General features: G+C 48.2%; 8 protein-coding genes across 8 annotated transcripts; 5 read left to right on the top strand and 3 right to left on the bottom strand.

Moving 5' to 3' along the window:
- Positions 1-14: 14 nt before the first annotated feature.
- DFJ58DRAFT_757865 (uncharacterized protein) lies at positions 15-923 on the top strand. Its single transcript, XM_041388240.1, has 4 exons — positions 15-330; positions 398-448; positions 500-560; positions 628-923. The coding sequence occupies exons 1-4, from the start codon at positions 95-97 to the stop codon at positions 673-675; spliced, it is 396 nt and encodes a 131-aa protein (XP_041250231.1). The 5' UTR covers positions 15-94; the 3' UTR covers positions 676-923.
- A 3172-nt stretch (positions 924-4095) lies between these two features.
- On the bottom strand, positions 4096-5108 carry DFJ58DRAFT_318446 (transcription factor subunit Med10 of mediator complex-domain-containing protein). Its single transcript, XM_041379816.1, has 3 exons — positions 4610-5108; positions 4371-4554; positions 4096-4316 (listed from the first exon to the last, which is right to left on the bottom strand). Exons 1-3 carry the CDS (start codon positions 4825-4827, stop codon positions 4218-4220), a joined length of 501 nt encoding a protein of 166 aa, XP_041250230.1. The 5' UTR covers positions 4828-5108; the 3' UTR covers positions 4096-4217.
- Positions 5109-5224: 116 nt separating this feature from the next.
- On the top strand, positions 5225-7050 carry DFJ58DRAFT_675924 (uncharacterized protein). Its single transcript, XM_041383110.1, has 2 exons — positions 5225-5532; positions 5606-7050. Exons 1-2 carry the CDS (start codon positions 5278-5280, stop codon positions 6887-6889), a joined length of 1539 nt encoding a protein of 512 aa, XP_041250229.1. The 5' UTR covers positions 5225-5277; the 3' UTR covers positions 6890-7050.
- Positions 7051-7100: 50 nt separating this feature from the next.
- On the top strand, positions 7101-9303 carry DFJ58DRAFT_903417 (uncharacterized protein). The gene is made up of 10 exons (XM_041394861.1): positions 7101-7494; positions 7548-7688; positions 7737-7838; positions 7888-8052; positions 8107-8247; positions 8300-8489; positions 8540-8672; positions 8721-8896; positions 8954-9064; positions 9119-9303. Exons 1-10 carry the CDS (start codon positions 7156-7158, stop codon positions 9235-9237), a joined length of 1617 nt encoding a protein of 538 aa, XP_041250228.1. The 5' UTR covers positions 7101-7155; the 3' UTR covers positions 9238-9303.
- Positions 9304-10370, bottom strand: DFJ58DRAFT_757856 (FeS cluster assembly scaffold IscU). Its single transcript, XM_041388239.1, has 4 exons — positions 10100-10370; positions 9981-10039; positions 9705-9919; positions 9304-9650 (listed from the first exon to the last, which is right to left on the bottom strand). The coding sequence occupies exons 1-4, from the start codon at positions 10232-10234 to the stop codon at positions 9496-9498; spliced, it is 564 nt and encodes a 187-aa protein (XP_041250227.1). The 5' UTR covers positions 10235-10370; the 3' UTR covers positions 9304-9495.
- Positions 10371-11236: 866 nt separating this feature from the next.
- On the top strand, positions 11237-12178 carry DFJ58DRAFT_741231 (transcription initiation factor IID, 31kD subunit-domain-containing protein). The gene is made up of 2 exons (XM_041387133.1): positions 11237-11587; positions 11646-12178. The coding sequence occupies exons 1-2, from the start codon at positions 11294-11296 to the stop codon at positions 12147-12149; spliced, it is 798 nt and encodes a 265-aa protein (XP_041250226.1). The 5' UTR covers positions 11237-11293; the 3' UTR covers positions 12150-12178.
- On the bottom strand, positions 12179-14345 carry DFJ58DRAFT_910179 (WD40 repeat-like protein). The gene is made up of 11 exons (XM_041395172.1): positions 13995-14345; positions 13842-13943; positions 13690-13790; positions 13582-13639; positions 13475-13531; positions 13331-13426; positions 13037-13275; positions 12779-12982; positions 12642-12714; positions 12455-12593; positions 12179-12399 (listed from the first exon to the last, which is right to left on the bottom strand). The coding sequence occupies exons 1-11, from the start codon at positions 14121-14123 to the stop codon at positions 12329-12331; spliced, it is 1269 nt and encodes a 422-aa protein (XP_041250225.1). The 5' UTR covers positions 14124-14345; the 3' UTR covers positions 12179-12328.
- DFJ58DRAFT_757849 (magnesium transporter NIPA-domain-containing protein) lies at positions 14334-16630 on the top strand. Its single transcript, XM_041388238.1, has 7 exons — positions 14334-14470; positions 14551-15265; positions 15319-15412; positions 15462-15521; positions 15577-15820; positions 15872-15969; positions 16019-16630. The coding sequence occupies exons 2-7, from the start codon at positions 14592-14594 to the stop codon at positions 16556-16558; spliced, it is 1710 nt and encodes a 569-aa protein (XP_041250224.1). The 5' UTR covers positions 14334-14470; positions 14551-14591; the 3' UTR covers positions 16559-16630.
- Positions 16631-16662: the final 32 nt, after the last annotated feature.

Genomic DNA, 16662 nt, shown 5'->3' with positions numbered 1-16662 from the left:
CTTCATCCGAGCCTTGCTTTGACAATTGGAGTCTCTGATTCAAGCTTAACTGCTTTTAAAAATTGCTCCTCATTTCCCTCTCGTTGGAGGAAGGATGGCAACAACCCTAGGACTCCGTTCCCCTGTTTCGCGATCTGGTGCAGTATCTCCTCAAGCACCTAGATCCGCATTCGATACGGAGGTGTTACGAGCATACGTGAAGAAACTCTTGCCAGCAACGCTTTCGCATGCTGTGTGGCCACATATTGAGCGTGATCAAGTAAAAGCTTGGATGAAGGAGATAGGAGAACGCGTCAAAGAGCGGATGGTGGAAATTCAGCCACATGGATTGTACGTGCAATGACTGGTCGCTCACATCGAACTCATCTCGTGACCCTGTATTATATACTTGACACAGTAAGTATATGGTCTTGGTCCAGATCACGGAGAATTTGGGGCAAGGTGGCCGGTAGAAATTATCGCGATCTATAAATCGATTATCGTTGATCACTACTTGTAGGTCCCATTTGGTGTCTCACTGGGAAGACGGGGATGTCTGCTTGAACGAACTCTTTTTCAACGTGAGTATATCTTTAGCATTTGTAGTGAACCTTTGATCCGCTAACACATGGCCGATAACAATCGTAGGATTCATTATTCTGTACATGTACTGCCATCGCGGTACGAGCCTCGTGATATCTCCGGGCTGCCGTGACCTCCGTTCGAAGCCCTTGGTTCTGGGTCGCTTAATTCTCGCACATTCGATACCCCGTAATCACTTGCACTAAAACCACGATATGTCGCAAAATTGCATAATTTACTACACTCAACTACGCAATCGCGTCACGGAACTGCTCCAGATTTGCAAAAACTTTGCTGCCAACCCTGCATTTGTCTAGCATCTAATTCTCTGCATGTTAATCGACCCATAAGTTCTTATGCCCTCACTCAATGGTAAACCTGATTGATATCCGTGACGTCAAGAAATCAGATATGTCCATTGGAAAAAATTCTGATGCCGAGAAAGAAGCTCAGGATCATCGTCACCAGAGCTTATAGGTGACTTTGCAGATAAGTTTGTCACGCTCTCTTACCTGAAGGCCATTCTCCGGCGGCTTCCCACGTTCACGTCAAGGACGCTGCTTTGGCTATCAGCTTGATCTGGTCAAGCTGAGTTTTACGTTGACGACTTGAACCATTTGTGACCGCTGAAGCGCCCTGTGATTGGTGGAAATGAGCCCGTTGCACTAGTCCAAATTCGAAAGTCGTTCAAAAGTATCATTCAATCTTCAGATCGGTGGACAACAAACCTTGGGCCGTATCGGCTGTTCCCGCCCATATCTTATCTCACACGGGGCACAACAGTTGGTCGTACCAGCGTGTTTTACCAGCTGTTCTCCTAGTGTCCGAGGAACGGGCCGTCATAGACACGCCTTTGATAGCATCATCATGGGGCACGTTGTCAGGCCGCGCGCTTCTTACCTCTGTACGTTGATTTGGATAATCGAGCGGCACCGGAGATCGCATTCATGATTAGACCCATCGCCTCGTGTTGAACTTGCCTACTATTAAGTTCAAGCATTTGACCTGCAGTCAGGTACAATAGATACCGCGGACTCGAATGACGATGCACCGCGATTTGAATGAGTGACGATCAAAAGTTTTTCGCGAGATCCAACAGGATGCGGCTACCTGTGCGTTGTTTCGGTGAATGTGACTTCTATTCATGTTAGCTAAAACTTGATGTGACTCGCATCTTGGCAAGCTTGCAATTGGTTACCTGGAGTAGTACGTACATCCGTGAGAGAACCCTCTTTCTGACCATCTATCGGGTCCAGTGATGAACTCTCGGTGTGTTTGGTTAGGTGATAATTTGGATATGGGGTAGGTTCTAGAAGGTCATACTTCTCCAATTGACGCAAGCGCTCCGAAACTTATCGTTCTAGTGTTTCATTAAACTTCGGGTGTATTTACTAAGCACCTCATTGTAGACTTGGGGCGACCATCAATCTGGTGTTCACTTGATGCTATTACCATGGCCAGTAGGGTCACATCTGCTTACCCCTATATCATAGATCTCATCCGGCCATTTCACGGACCGTCTTACGTCGACAACACATGTATCTCGCGTAACATCAGAACATTTCTCGTGCGAGACACTAATAACAGTTGATGCGAGTAGCCAGCAGTCCGGCACATACATTCAAGTGTCTTTGAAATCGATATTTTGGTCGACTACTCATGCAACTCGTTCTCACATCCCTGATCGAGTGGGAATATGTATGATGTGCTATCGATCTGATCAGGTATCATATCGTTATCTGGGATATCTCCCTCGACCACCATCATGACATGTTGCGGTCAGAGTTCATGTCCTTTTTTGCACGTTGCAAGATAGCTCATTGTCACTGTGGGTGGGTGTGGGCTCATTTCTATCCGTAATATAAAAACAAAATTAAATAGTACTTCAGTGGGCTTAATTCCGGCGGCCATCACAGGCTCTCACTTCAGCACAAGAGTAAGGTTGAGTTCCTTACGTTAACGTATGAGCAACGCAACCACATTTGTAAATCGCCAAACGTGCCGACGATAGTCAACTACTGTCTGGTAGTCGAGTGACCTCCGGGCGCCAGGATGGGCGGGCGTACATGCCCATGCTTCTTACCGAGTCCTATCGTGCGGTGATACAGGGCCAAGATCGAAGCACGGAGGATCTGAGGGGCGATAGGCGTGCTAGTGGCGATGCGGCTTCCACTTTTTTTTGTTCGAAATCAAAATGGGCGCCTCCACAAATAATCGAACCGGTTCAGATGTAAAGATACAGGTTTTCGGGGTCCCTTCCGTGAGTTTGATATTACATGCCAATGTCCTCTTCGTATATTACCCGCTTCAGATATGGTTGGGTCCACTTTGCTGCCTAGTGATGCAGCACAGGCACTAGCTCCAATATGGTTTCGTGCAAATCCCAAGTAATGGAAGATGAATTCACGCGCCGTAGTAGCGAGAATAAGGAGGCCCGAGGAGTGATCACGAGGGTCAATGCCACCACTTTTCACTTTACAGACGGTCGAGCGGGTGGAAGTGCGGAAGGCCGACATTAACCAACCGCTCACTGTCTCCGAAACGTTTCTTCACAAAGACAAGATTTGAACCGTTTTTGTATTTGACGCTGCAGCAGGATACTTTTTCTCGCTGTTAAAATAGACAGTGAGAAGACTCGTCGGAAAAGATACGGCTGTAAAAAGACTTGTTGATTTTCCGGTGCTTGTAGTCGTTGCCGCCGCATTAACCAGTATACTCAGGCTATCAGCCCTCATCAGCCGCACTAAGATTCTCATGACTAACAATGCCAATGATGTATCCATGTCAGGAGCGCTCTTCAAACAAGTACATTGGCGACATTCGGAGACAACCATTGCGATGATAAAGGAGGATCTCGCGTTTTCGGCCCAACAATTCCATCGTAAAATGCACCTCCGAGCGACTGCGGGATACAAATGTGGACGTGAGATAAGAGATAATACCTGAAACATGAGTGCCGTTAGAGCGGAATGAACATTTCCTACTCTCGAGACTTACGCTTATGGCAATACCACTGTGTCTGTACTGTGATTAAGCATTAGCACCCGCCCACATGTCTCTCATCAGATCTGAATACTATTAACAGGTGGCCGCTTCGCGACAATCCGACGATGTATGGATTGTGGCGGTGAGAGACCATCGCTGAGTATATTGGTACGCCACAAAGCCCCAATGATCCAGGAAGGGCAGGAACTGAGAAGCCACGGCGGTAGCAAAGAAGTCCGAGGCAGCTGCATACTAGTGTAGTTTAAGGTGCTTTTGAGGGGCCATAATAGGTAAAGCATCTCGCTGGCACAAAGATGACCAGAGCCGCAGATCCGCCTGGGCATGCTCTGCGCGGCGTTGTATTGTAGGTGACCCGAATGGGCCCGCATTATTTTCGCATGGTCAAAAAATATTGCCATCGGGAGCATCCCTCGATGAGAAATTTAGCTCTTTTGTTTTAATCAGGCCGATTGTTGCGAATTGTTCCGAAAATGATAAGGGGTAACGAGAGGGAATGACATGTTCCCCGTCTTCAACCAATTTCGTCTGTCTACGAGAGGATAGTTGGGAAATTGATCCGAGCGCGCGCCCCTCTTTATGTAAGTGACATTGAGTCATTGAAGAGATGTAGTTATGCGACAATGGCGAGATTGTAGGGGACAGGGCTGGGCCTATAACTCCATCTTGATGCCATCCTGATTAGGATGGAGATATTTGGCTGTCTCTGGGAAGTTCGATGCTAACGCCTCGTTCAGAAGCTTGCGGTAGGACTACAAGAGAAGTGTGCATCAACGAGGGTGGAGTAAAAAGAGGGAGGTCCTTACGTCAATAGCTGCTATCTTTCCGTTCATGAATTGATTCTCAGTAGCTGCTCGTTCTAGACGCTCTTTGGTCAACTGCATGGGGTTGCGTGCGTTGTCGATATCAGACAAAACTTGAAAAGGTATCATGGTCTGAATATCTTGTGCTCTGTTATCGATGGACATGAGGTGATTGACGACCTCATTTCTGAGCGTTGGGATCTTTAGGATCATAGACGACTGAAACAACAAAGAGAACGCACGCCCCAAGGCCGACCAGCTTCGCACCACCTGGTCTATCGCGATCTTTAGTAGAGTCGTTGATGACAGTGGTTCCGAGGTTGTATAAAGCATTTGCGAGCCCGAGAAGTTCTAATTCCAAATCACCCTGGACACCAGAAGGTGGGGGCGATTGGGAAGAGCGCGGTGAATCTGGCGCATGTGAGCTCAGTGTCTGGGGCTCAGGATTGTATGAGGTCATCTGGCATCACTTGCTGGTACTCGAGCGGTTAAGAATTCAACTGAGATGACAAAGTATATTACTATATATGTAATATATTAGGGTTAGGGTTAGGACCTATAAAAGTCGAAAAAAAAGATGGCCTGCTTAGCCAGAGTGGCCATAGCAGGACTGGAAAATATTGAGACGGTGCATGAGCCGGAGCTCATACAAACCATGATTACCCTCTGTATGGACAAGGTCGCCGTGCTATGAAGGGTCCCCACGGCCCACAAACCCGGGTACATGAAGGAGCCTATGCCATCAAGGTAAGTATGAGTTGTTACACTGTCAACAGCAGCCTTATATACCTTTGGCCTTCTGTGCACGGACCACCCTTGTTATAATTACCGAATACGGAATGCACTAAAAGCAATATCAATCCTACGCGTACGCCGTAAGTACAGGTTGGGAAAATTAGTTCTCTGGCTTATGGCTCACTGTCTTTTTATTTCGGAGATACAGTTATCCGTTTTTTACTGGATTTTTGTGCTTGACACGAGCCACGAAAAACACACCGCTCAAGCTACTCTTGCTGCTCTCGCAAGGACTTGTAATGCTTTTCATGATATAGCTTTGGATGTCCTCTGGCAACAATTTGGCACTATCGCGAGAGCGATTCAGTGCATGCCTCATGATTTATGGGGCGGAGACATGAACAAGTCTCAGTCAGGCTGTATTTGTTTAGTAAGAGGATATCTGTCTGCTCTGTTTCAATTGCTGACATGGACATCGTTTAATTACTCGTGAAATTTGTCAGAAACTCCATAGGCACTTGACCAAAGATGACTGGAATATCTTCCGCAGGTATGCTTTACGCATCCGTCACCTCAGTCTTGCCACCCAGGACGTCCGCCGCGGAAAAACATTGATGGTTGACATTGACGATGAATTACTCGCTTGTCTCGCCTCCATGGATCCCACCCAGCCCCTGCTGCCAAATCTCACATCCCTCGAGTGGATTATTTATGACGAGAGAGACTTGAGGCTGATACGTCGAATCATGACCAAGTCCCTCACGTCTCTAATCCTCGAGGTCTGGGCCATCTCACCAGTTCCTGACCTGCAACAGTTCATCTCCTCGGTTGCTCCTACGTGCCCTTCTTTGCGAAAATTGGTCGTGCATTCAGTGGCCCTATCAAGTCATCTTCGTTACTCCGTTTCTCAAACTCTTTGCCACCTGCATCATCTCACTACAATCCACTGTGGAGTCCTCGATGGCGAGGTTATGGATCATTTGTCACGTCTCCCGTCTCTACTAGAGCTTAAATTTGCTCTCCAACCAAATTCTGGATTCCAGAACGAGCTTTTATTTGAGCAACTTCAAGTACTTGACGTGCATGCGCAAGATATCACATCTGCTGTCGACTTCGTGAGCAGAATGCGGAACAAACTTATAAACCTCTCGATCTTCAGCGATGACCATACAGGAGCATCCGCCTTGGCACAATTATTTCGTCGCCTCTCCACTTCCGTCAGCCACTGCTCGCTTCGTCACCTCCAAATTATGGTTGCAGAACGTCCACATGACTCGCCCTCTGTCCTAAACCTGGACGATCTCCACCCGCTTCTGTCATTCAACCGATTAACACACGTACATCTTGATGTAGGGTGTGGGATCTCTTTGGACGATGTTGCCGCCTTAGAATTGGCACAGGCATGGCCAAATATCATCCAACTCATGCTAAACAAATTTCTGGAAACTCCTTTTCCGTCGTCGATATCCCCAATCGGACTCATGTGCTTCCTCAAGCATTGTCCCAACTTGATGGAACTTACGCTTGAAATCGACTTCTCCTTTGTTGAAGAACAAGACGATCAATGGCACTACTGGGTCGGAGACGCTACCCACCGGTACCTTTCTGTTTTCGATGTAACTTATTCGAAAATTCACGATGCGGCAAAAGTGGCTGCATTCTTGTCTTGTGTCCTACCGCGTACAGCTCAAGTACTTTATTCGTGGATTCATGCACTAGATGATCAACGGGAGTATGCAGAGAGGTGGAATGAGGCTTCAAGACTCTTCAGGCGGATGAAGAAGTGAGCAACTGTTAATCACTCGTTAGCGATTTGGAAGAGGTAATCGTCGACAATCTACGTATACGTATATCTCAATCTATACAGCTACCTACATACCATATATTCAACTTACATACCCCCCTAGAATATTCCTTCGGTAACAAAGTACAATATTAAGCTAACGATTTCCCCCTACCTATTGACAACTTGACCTTCATTTGCTTACGTCATCGCACCTTCTCTCCTTAACTTACGCCTCGTACTAAAATCTCGCCTTGAACGGTTCTCCTGATGAGTGGACTAGCCGACGAACTCCTCGCTGACATTGACGATCTGTCGGACGGTGATGCTGAGGAGTCCCCCACACCAGCTGCGCCCTCCACGAGTAACAGCACCAACGGACTGAAGAGAAAGGCTGTCGAGGATGCAGACATGTCAGAGGCAGAGGAAGACGCCGAGGGCGAAGAAGCCGAAGCAGACGAAACCGGTGGACTAGTCCTCGAAGGCGGGATGAAGCCCGCAGACGAACTTGATGCAGAGGATGTACAGCAAATGGACTTGGGAGGGATCGAGGACGTCGACGCTGTAGCGAAGCTAGAAGGCAGTAAACGAATGGCAGACATATTAAAGGCATGCATTGATGCTCTTTAATGGACCCAGGTCTGAGCTGACTTCGCGTTTAGGAAATTGAGAAATACCAAGCCAATCCCAGTACACCGGAAGCGATGTCATTACCCGCCCATCTGAACCCGGAATACACTCTCATCGTACAAGCAAACAATTTATCCGTGGATGTAGACAATGAAATTCTCGTGGTACACAAGGTATGGTTTGTGGTTAGTAATGTTCATCCCCTAAACGCGTGTCTGTAGTTCATACGCGACCATTATGCGGCGAAGTTTCCAGAGTTGGAGCAGCTCGTTCCAGACCCTGCACAATATGTTCGCGCGGTTCGCGTTCTCGCCAACACAGAGGTAAGAATGGGTTCTACGCAAACTATCTCTGCTCACTATCAACTTGCAGGACCCCACAAAAGCTGACCTTGCAGGTGTTCTTCCGCCTGCAGTGGTCATGAGTGTGCTCATAACTGCAACAACAACAAGCGGTCAAACACTCACTGACGCTCAGTGGGCTGCTGTCGAGAAAGCCTGTGACCTCGCAGACAAACTTGAGGAGGCGCGTAAAAAGGCGCGTAAATGTCTCTTCTGCGCAATAAACGTGGTAGCTAATGAAAGGGAACAGATTTTCATGTACGTCAGCTCAAGAATGAATGTTCTGGCACCAAATCTTTCAGCCATCGTTGGTACTACTACAGCTGCAAAATTACTCGGTGTGGCAGGCGGCCTCGGTCCCCTCGCCAAAATGCCCTCATGTAATGTCCATGTACGCTGCAGTCTTACTCTCCCGCATCATTAGTCTCACAAATTTTGTGTAGCTGCTGGGTGCTCAGAAGAAAATGACTATAGGTTTCTCGTCGTATACTCAACGGCGGCACACTGGATTCGTCTACCAGTCTGACTTGATCCAGCAGACGCCAGCTGAATACCAACTCAAGGTTCAGCGGACAGTCGGAGCGAAATCCGTTCTGGCTGCACGTATGGACCTTGAACGGACACGAAGAGACGGTAAGTTTAGTTCTTGGGTGTTGACGAACTTTGGCTGATGGTATACCCAGGTTCATATGGGGAAGAGCTTCGAGAAAAAATAGAAAAACACATCGATCGGCTGGCAGCTCCACCACCTGCTAAAACCACAAAGGCACTTCCCATACCTAACGATGGACCGAAGAAACGCAGAGGTGGCAAGCGGCAAGTCGCCCCTGGGATTTGACATCATTCTCATTGACATTCTTGTAGAGCACGCAAAGCGAAAGAAGCATATGCACAAACGGAACTCCGGAAGCTGCAGAACCGGATGGCATTTGGTGAGGCTGAGGAGGAGGTTGGCGCCTTCGATCAGACTAAGGGTCTGGGAATGATTGGTGTTGGGACGGGTAAAGTCCGGGCTGGTATGGGAGAGGCGAAGAGTCGTGGTAAGTATCCTACTTCCCGTTTCGTGTTTGTGGAGACCTGAATGTCGACCTCCGCAGCCAAACTCTCGAAGGCGAACAAGTTACGTACTGCAGCACTTACGCGTGCTGCACAGGGTGGGTCGTCAACGTCCGGAACAGCAACATCGCTTACGGTCACACCTGTGCAAGGTGAGAACCCTTGTGGAGCTGGCGTGGAATGCACCACTGATCTTCTTTTCATAGGCTTCGAGCTAACAAATAGGGCTGCTGCTGCTCAGCGAGTGAAGGAAGCAAACGAGCGCTGGTTTGCATCTGGGAATTTCTCATTCGTGGGACAGAAAGGCACCAGCAGCAGGATATAAGGCTGGGCATTCGTCTTATCGATTATCTTAAGCACATTATGTAGCTTCGGTCGCACTGGGCAACACACATAGCATTAAAACTATCATTGCGACGTGGTAATACAAGACTAACTACTAATCATCCAACCTAGGACATTTTGAGAATATGTGAACATAAATGCAGGAATTGATGCGAACATGTATGTGGGAAAAAATGATGGGACGTGCACGAAGACAGCCTGAGCACATGGAGAAACCTCGACCTGAGAAAATGTCTATTTATGCAGGTATACCGGGGTGTGCAGTGGCTACTGTCTCCCCGGTAACCACACTCTGAGTTACATCGATGAAACCCGCTTTGTGACCTTCAGTCAGCTTACTCCGCTTTGACCGATAATCCCGAATAGCGGAACGAATAGCATCCTCTGCCAACACTGAAACAACGCGTGTTAAATGTATTCATGAATATACTGTGACATAAAACTCACTTGAGCAATGCAGTTTCACAGGGGGAAGACACAACTCCTTGGCGATTTCAGTGTTCTTGATTTTCCCTGCCTCGTCAAGGGTAAGACCCTTGACACGCTCAGTCATGTATGAACTCGAAGCAATGGCGCTACCGCAACCAAACGTCTTGAACTTGACATCACTAATGACGCCACTTTCGTCCACTCGGATTTGGAGCTTCATGACATCTCCGCAACTAATCCGTAGGTTTAGTCAGAATTGAAAAGTGAACACAGGAGGAGAAGGAATGAACTTACGCAGGTGCTCCAACCAACCCAGTACCGACATCAACGTCGTGTTTGGGTAGAGAGCCTACCTGGAATGACGAGAGTATAGTGAGTCGTCGCAACCGAATGGTAGAAAATACGACCCTTACATTTCTTGGGCTCTCGTAATGCGAAATAACATTCTCGTGGTAACCACGGGCGAGCACTGGTGCAATACCAGCTCTTGCAGCCTTTGGTGCTATTGCAGAGCTGAGTCCAGTCTTTGTGAGTGCTGAGCGGAACATGGTGGATAATGAAAGAGAAGTGCGAGAAGATCCAATTTCAGAGCGTCTAAGAAAGGGTTTTCGGAGTTCGAATAACGTCACAGTTTTTATCTGACAAGGATTTTGCTTATCTGATCACTTTTTTGGTCACACTGTGTAACTGTGTGGGCGCCGAGGCCCGAACCGCCGTATATGTCATGCATATATGAGTGATCGTTGGCACAAGAGGCTGCTCCGTTGGCGCTGATAAAGTTATCCATGCGCTGAGTTATCACGCGCCTAGGTTTTCCTTCGCGACAGTCTCTCAGCGAGCACTACAAACCTTTGGATGAATCGACGACTTCCCGCAGCGTTTAGAACATCGTTCTAAATCTAAATATATGAGCAAGGTCAGGTCCTTGTGCCGACGTGCCGTCGTCAAACGTCAGTGTTTTGCACGTCAGGGGGTAAAAGCGTTTCAAACTCCGTGACCATGTTGTAACATCTCAACACTGTACATTAGAATCTAAATACAATTCGACCGTTTGGAAACAACGAGTGAGACGACGCTAAGTTTGAATCAAAACTGGCCAAGGGCTTTAACGTGGATGCGGCGAGCCGTAGGTCCCCGCAGGCCCGCAGCTTACTGACATATCCCTAGAGAAGGCGTCCTTATTTTTGACCTGTCACCAAATCTTCGGGCTCGACGGCAATGCCAAACCTTAGACTGAGATAGAAACCACCTGCGACGGCTTTACTTCCGTAAAATATTGATATCGTCCCTACCCGGGCCGCGACTGCAGGTGTGTGTAACGTGTGTTATGTCCTGTATCATGAATCGACACAGCAGAGGGCGAAAAACACACGCAAACCAGCTGATAGACCTCAGTGAGGTATTTCATTAAGCGAGGAACTTCGTAGTCTCTCGTATAAAGAAATGCCTCACTGAGGTCGGTGAATTCGGGGATTTCGGGCGTGTGGGTATGATGCGTGGATATATAGCGATCGGATGACTTGTGAGACAAAATTACCATTCCCGTCAGTCTTACTATCAGGTTCAACATTCTCCTTTATTCAAGTCAAGTCCAATTGATATCAATCATGTCTCTGGCGCGTCCTTCAGCGGCCCAACAGCCTGCTGACACTCTTCCACCAACAGCAAGAGCAATCGCTCTTCTCCTCGCGTCAACGCCAACGGTACAAGATGCCCAACCAGGCGTTTTGCATCAACTCCTGGAGTTCGCCCACCGATATACCGCCCAAGTACTGTCAGATGCACAGTTATACGCAGAACATGCAGGGCGCTCAGGCGCCTCAAAAATAGAGATGGATGATGTTGTCCTCGCTATACAAGCCCGCGTGGGTTGGGAGTTCGGTGGTCGTGTACCCAAGGAGGTGGGCTGATCATACTGTCCGCTTCATTCGCCTTGCATCCTCAAATGCCTTGCTGCAGTATATCTTGTCATTAGCATCTCAGACGAATGCTACGCCACTTCCTTCTGTGCCAGAAGTCTTTGGTGTCAGGCTCCCGCCTGCATCCGAGACACTTACTGCTGTCAACTTTGATCTCGTGCCCAATAAACCACCACCAGAAGCAAAACTTTACGACGAGGAGGTCGAAGAGATTGAGGAGGACGATGATGACGAGGAGCTAGCGGACGGTCAGGATGATGATGACGATGCTGATATGGAGCCCGCTGCCATACCATACACCAATGCAGCTCCCATAACACCAACCGACGTTGACATCGGTGCTGGCACACCTTTACCTGTCGTGGCAGCAGAAGCACTAGAAGAAAACAGCGACGCGGAGGAAGCGGATGGTCTATTTGGCGGAGAGGGTGATGATGATGACGACAATTCAGGTGATGACGCAATGGAGGAGGTGCAGACTACGGGAGACACGCAAATAAACGGTGTGAAGCGGAAACTTGTTGAGGAAGATGATTATGACTAGAGACTTGAACACTCGTAATGGGTTTTCCTGCGAGGGTTGAGAAGTGCTTTGAACATGTATTGTAGCCTACTCTAATATATATATGCTGGGATAATGAACCATAAATGCCTGTGGATAAAGTCCCACATGGGGTCCGTAGACTAACCGCTGTAATAAATATTCTGATAGTGACATGACGCCTACTTTTGCAACAAAAATGCCACCAATATGACAAGAAGGGCCAGAATAATCAACATGATCATGGTCCATGCTGTAAATTGCTTGTCAACTTCACTGCCACTAAGATTCGATTAGAAAAAACTTACATTGGCCAGCAAACTTCTCTGGTACAGTAACGATCCGTATCGAGTTGTCGGCACCACCGGATACGAGTAACGTTGAGGTAGGGCTAAAGCGAACAGTAGTGATAGGGAACTCGTGGGCTTTGAGTATAGACAAGAGCGGCTAAGTTTCGATATGAGTGCATGATCTCTGCGTTCATGAGCGACTTACGCTTAAAGCGGTACTGTCCAGCATTCCCAATGAATAGTCTGATGAACCGAAAGCAAGGAACTTCCCATTGGGGCTGAAAAGAAAGAAAAGGTCTGAGAAGGACACGACTTGTGCTTTTGACACGAATAACCACAGACCTAACGTCAAAACACGTCAAGCCACCTTCACCGGCTTTGCGGGAGCCCTCCATTGATATGGATCGAGCAGAATTCTGCTCTCCATTAAGGTCGACTCTCCATTTCAATATGTAAGCCTGCTTTTTGCCCGTCTTTGATTTCTTCACGCGAGGCGCGACAGTATTGACCGCCGTAAACAATGTGTTGTAGTCTGAAGGGTGAAAGCTGCAACAAATTATTATAATCCCACAACATGCAAATGTATACTATCTGACTTACCGCGCTGCGCGAAATGTGACAACAGACTGTGCAGGAGTACCAGGAACCAAAGGAATGTCGATCGTGTCCACAAGGCGCAATTCAGGAGTCTGGCTCGGTGTCCTAGAAGGTATTTCCTTCTCCTTGCCTTTACCTTTTTGTTTTCCCCTTTTCTTCTTTGGTGATTTCTCACCACTATCTTCCGAAGGTGGCTTCGGAAGTGCGTATACTAACAGGTTCAGGCTGGTGGCTAGTACAAGCTGTGAGGAGGTGTTGTGAGGAACACGAGATGGGATGAACCAGGTGAGGACGCACGTGTGTCGATGAGAATGTCACATCATAAATTTCACCCTTGGGTACTTTGACAGACTGAGCGACAGGAGAAAGAGAAGGAAATGCGAGAAGAGACAACTACAACACGAGTTAGTCCACGCAGACAATGATAGTGCTGTATTTTACATCACGTTCGCCGGCTACTGCCAGGAGTTTTCCATCCGGTGATATGACGGTTACGCGCTGCGTTGTCTGTGTTAGATATAGAGTGATTTCAATAAAGAATGAGCTACCTGGTAGTCCTCAAGGGCTCCCGAGGGCAATGTACCTCGTGTAGCTCCTTTCATTAGGCTATAGGGAATAGTCAGTATTGTGAAAAACGTAAACGCAACCGATCGTACCCGTTTCCAGATTCACTAATTGAAAATACCCTGCAGTTCTTATTTTCGCCCTTCTCTAAGCATTCTTGGGAACTATTGATTCCACAGACAAAGCTTCTACTCTATGAATGTTTGAGAACGTAATTCGCCGTCAACAGAGTAGCGTGACAGACCTCTGGGTGAGCTGCAATACTCATAGGGGCGTCCTCGCCTTTCTCCAGCTCATGCTCACAGAGCATTTTGAGCTGTCTGTCTTGGGAGACATTGAATAACCTCTACCCCACATATGTCAGACTGTAAGTTTGAACATAGCTCCGGTTGCTCACTAATTTGTTCTTAATTCCAGTCTTGGCAGCGCCACCTCCGCCTCCGACGACCATCTGGTCGGAGGCCACGAACGCACATGAATATACTGGAAACGCAGGAAGCGAGTGGGCGGTATGCTGTACGCGCATTGTATGGCCGTGTCGACTAATTGAAAAGAGCGTAATATAGGGTGAAGTATTACAGTAAAACTGAGCTGATATAGCACGGGGTGACCACTAGTGTAGCTCTGATGCAAATAGCACTCTGCGGCTCAAAGCGCGACGTGTGCATTGCAACTAATAAACGTGCGAATGACCTTCCAAACACGTGCGATCATAAAAGGACTTATCCGAGTCCTAGCCGCCCACGGTCAATGACCTCAACTAACCACAACTCCGAGTCGAGCGTGCCAACTTAGTTGCAGCGCTTGTGCACGACGTCTGCAGTCGTAGACGACCTGTAAGCCGAGTAACGATACCCCAAGTGGCCTTCCTCCGTCAGTAATTCAGTTCTTATCAAATTAGCTAGTCCACTAACAGTTAGAGGGGATGTCGACCATGCCGTCCTGGCTCACAGACTGCTCTTAGGCTGTTGTTCATTATTGATTTATTGCGGACATGGACGTATCATCATGGCCCGAGGGCAGGAACCACACGGTCAGCATCGATGAGCCGGGTATTGGCCTGCCGCACCTCACGTTGCAGACTGTCACCGGCATCACCGTAGCCATTGCGGGGAACGTGCTTATCTCGCTTGCGCTTAATTTACAAAAACTTGCACATATCCGACTTGAAAAGGCTAAAAAGCAGGCAAGGATGGAACGCGAATTACATGTATCGGGCGATGCACTGCGTTCCATATCACCGCACGATCAGAGGCCTTCTGGCGATCCCTCTGCCTGTTCTCATGAGTCCGAGACACAGCCCCTGATCCAGGGCTCTTCTGCAAGTCGTTCACGTGCACGTTATGGCACTAGTCCCTCACCCGGGACTAGACGCGATGATTCGAGGAGCAGGAGAAGCACCTCTTCAGCACGTGGACGGAGGCCAGGACAGCCTTTGAGGAAACCCAGCTTTGTATCACGTTTTATTCCATTCCATCTCGGGCAGCCTGAGCACGATGGCGTTAATGAAAATGGATCACATACCCAAGAAACGTTGGCGATTCCAGTAGACGTGATCCCGGCAGAGCGCATAGTTGCACTGAACGGCAATGGCAGGCAAGCGCCTCCCTCACCTGAGCTCTGGGAAGAAGAAGGTACGGAGAGTGACTACTTACGTTCAAAGATATGGTCAGTTCTTTAATTCTAGAAGGTCCTGCCACTGATAATGAATACGGTTTCAGGTGGTCTGGATTCATTTTAATGAACATTGGAGAAACGGGCAATTTCATATCCTATGCATTTGCACCAGCCTCTGTGGTCGCTCCTCTAGGCACTGTCAGTGCATTCTGTTAGTTGATTCCATCTTTACTAATTGATATTGCAGTTCGCACTCATTGCCAACTGCTTCTTCGCTCCACTCATTTTGAAAGAGCGTTTTCGCGTGGTAAGATTGTGCCTGGGCTGCTGTCGAATCACCATGTTTATGTGGTTATTTTCAGCACGATCTCGCTGGCATCTTGTGCGCAATGATAGGAGCGATCACCGTCGTTCTTTCTACGCCTTCCTCTGATGAAGGTCCACCGCCCCTTACACCAGACGCCTTGATTGCGGCTATATCACAACGTTCGTTTGTAGTGTTTACTATCATATACCTGGTAGGGGCTATCGTACTGGCGGGGCTTAGCGGGAGTGGCTTCGGCAGGCGAATTGTGGTTGTTGACGTCGGACTTTGCGCAATATTTGGTGAGATTGCCAGTTTGAATCAAACCAAATATGAGCTCATAGCAGTGTCAGGTGGATTCACAGTTTTAGCCACTAAGGCCATCTCCACGTTGCTGACGGAAGAATGGGGCAAAATATTTGCGGTGTGGATAGCCTATCCCGTCCTTGCGGTATCTTAGCCTCGCTTTCCATTCCGTTTCATGTGCTGATCCTGTTCAGGTTCTAATTATTACAGGCATTCTCCAAATCTGGTTTTTGAACCGAGCGTTAAAGCGTTTTGACTCCAAAATCGTCATACCTACGCAATTTGTGCTGTTTACGCTGTCTGCTGTTATCGGATCCGCTGTCCTTTACAAGGACTTTCAAAGGGCTACATTCCACCAGATGGTCACATTTACGTATGGCTGTGGTGCGACATTTGTGGGGGTGTTTATCATAGCGTGGGCCAATGGGAACAACCGCGAGGAAGTAGGACAGCCCACCAATGAGGTTAGCAGGCAAACAGGCGACAGAGGCGAGCAAATCACACCGAGTGGAAGCGTGCGGGGCGTTCCTGTACCAGGCTCGTTGAATGCACGAACTCGCCCGGCCCTTGTAATACCGAGAGCTGTGCGCGAGACCCCGGTGCTCAGGCATAACCAAAGCACGGTAAGCTTGGCAGGGTATTCTCCTGCACGGAATTTTCTACTTGTTCATACCCCGCCGAGGGATCGGGACGTGGAAAGTACTAGTGGAAGCATTGCTGGAAGCAATCGATGAGATTATGTAATATGTTAATATTAAACAGTTATCCTAGTTCAGTTCGGTGCAAATATAGAGTCATGCGCTATTTCAACCCAAATCGGGCAAGAGGCAGTGGCGTG

The sequence above is a fragment of the Suillus subalutaceus genome (assembly GCF_016647625.1).
Source record: "Suillus subalutaceus strain FC151 chromosome Unknown DFJ58scaffold_4, whole genome shotgun sequence".
Taxonomy (NCBI): domain Eukaryota; kingdom Fungi; phylum Basidiomycota; class Agaricomycetes; order Boletales; family Suillaceae; genus Suillus; species Suillus subalutaceus.
This window is presented reverse-complemented; position numbering and strand designations above follow the sequence as displayed.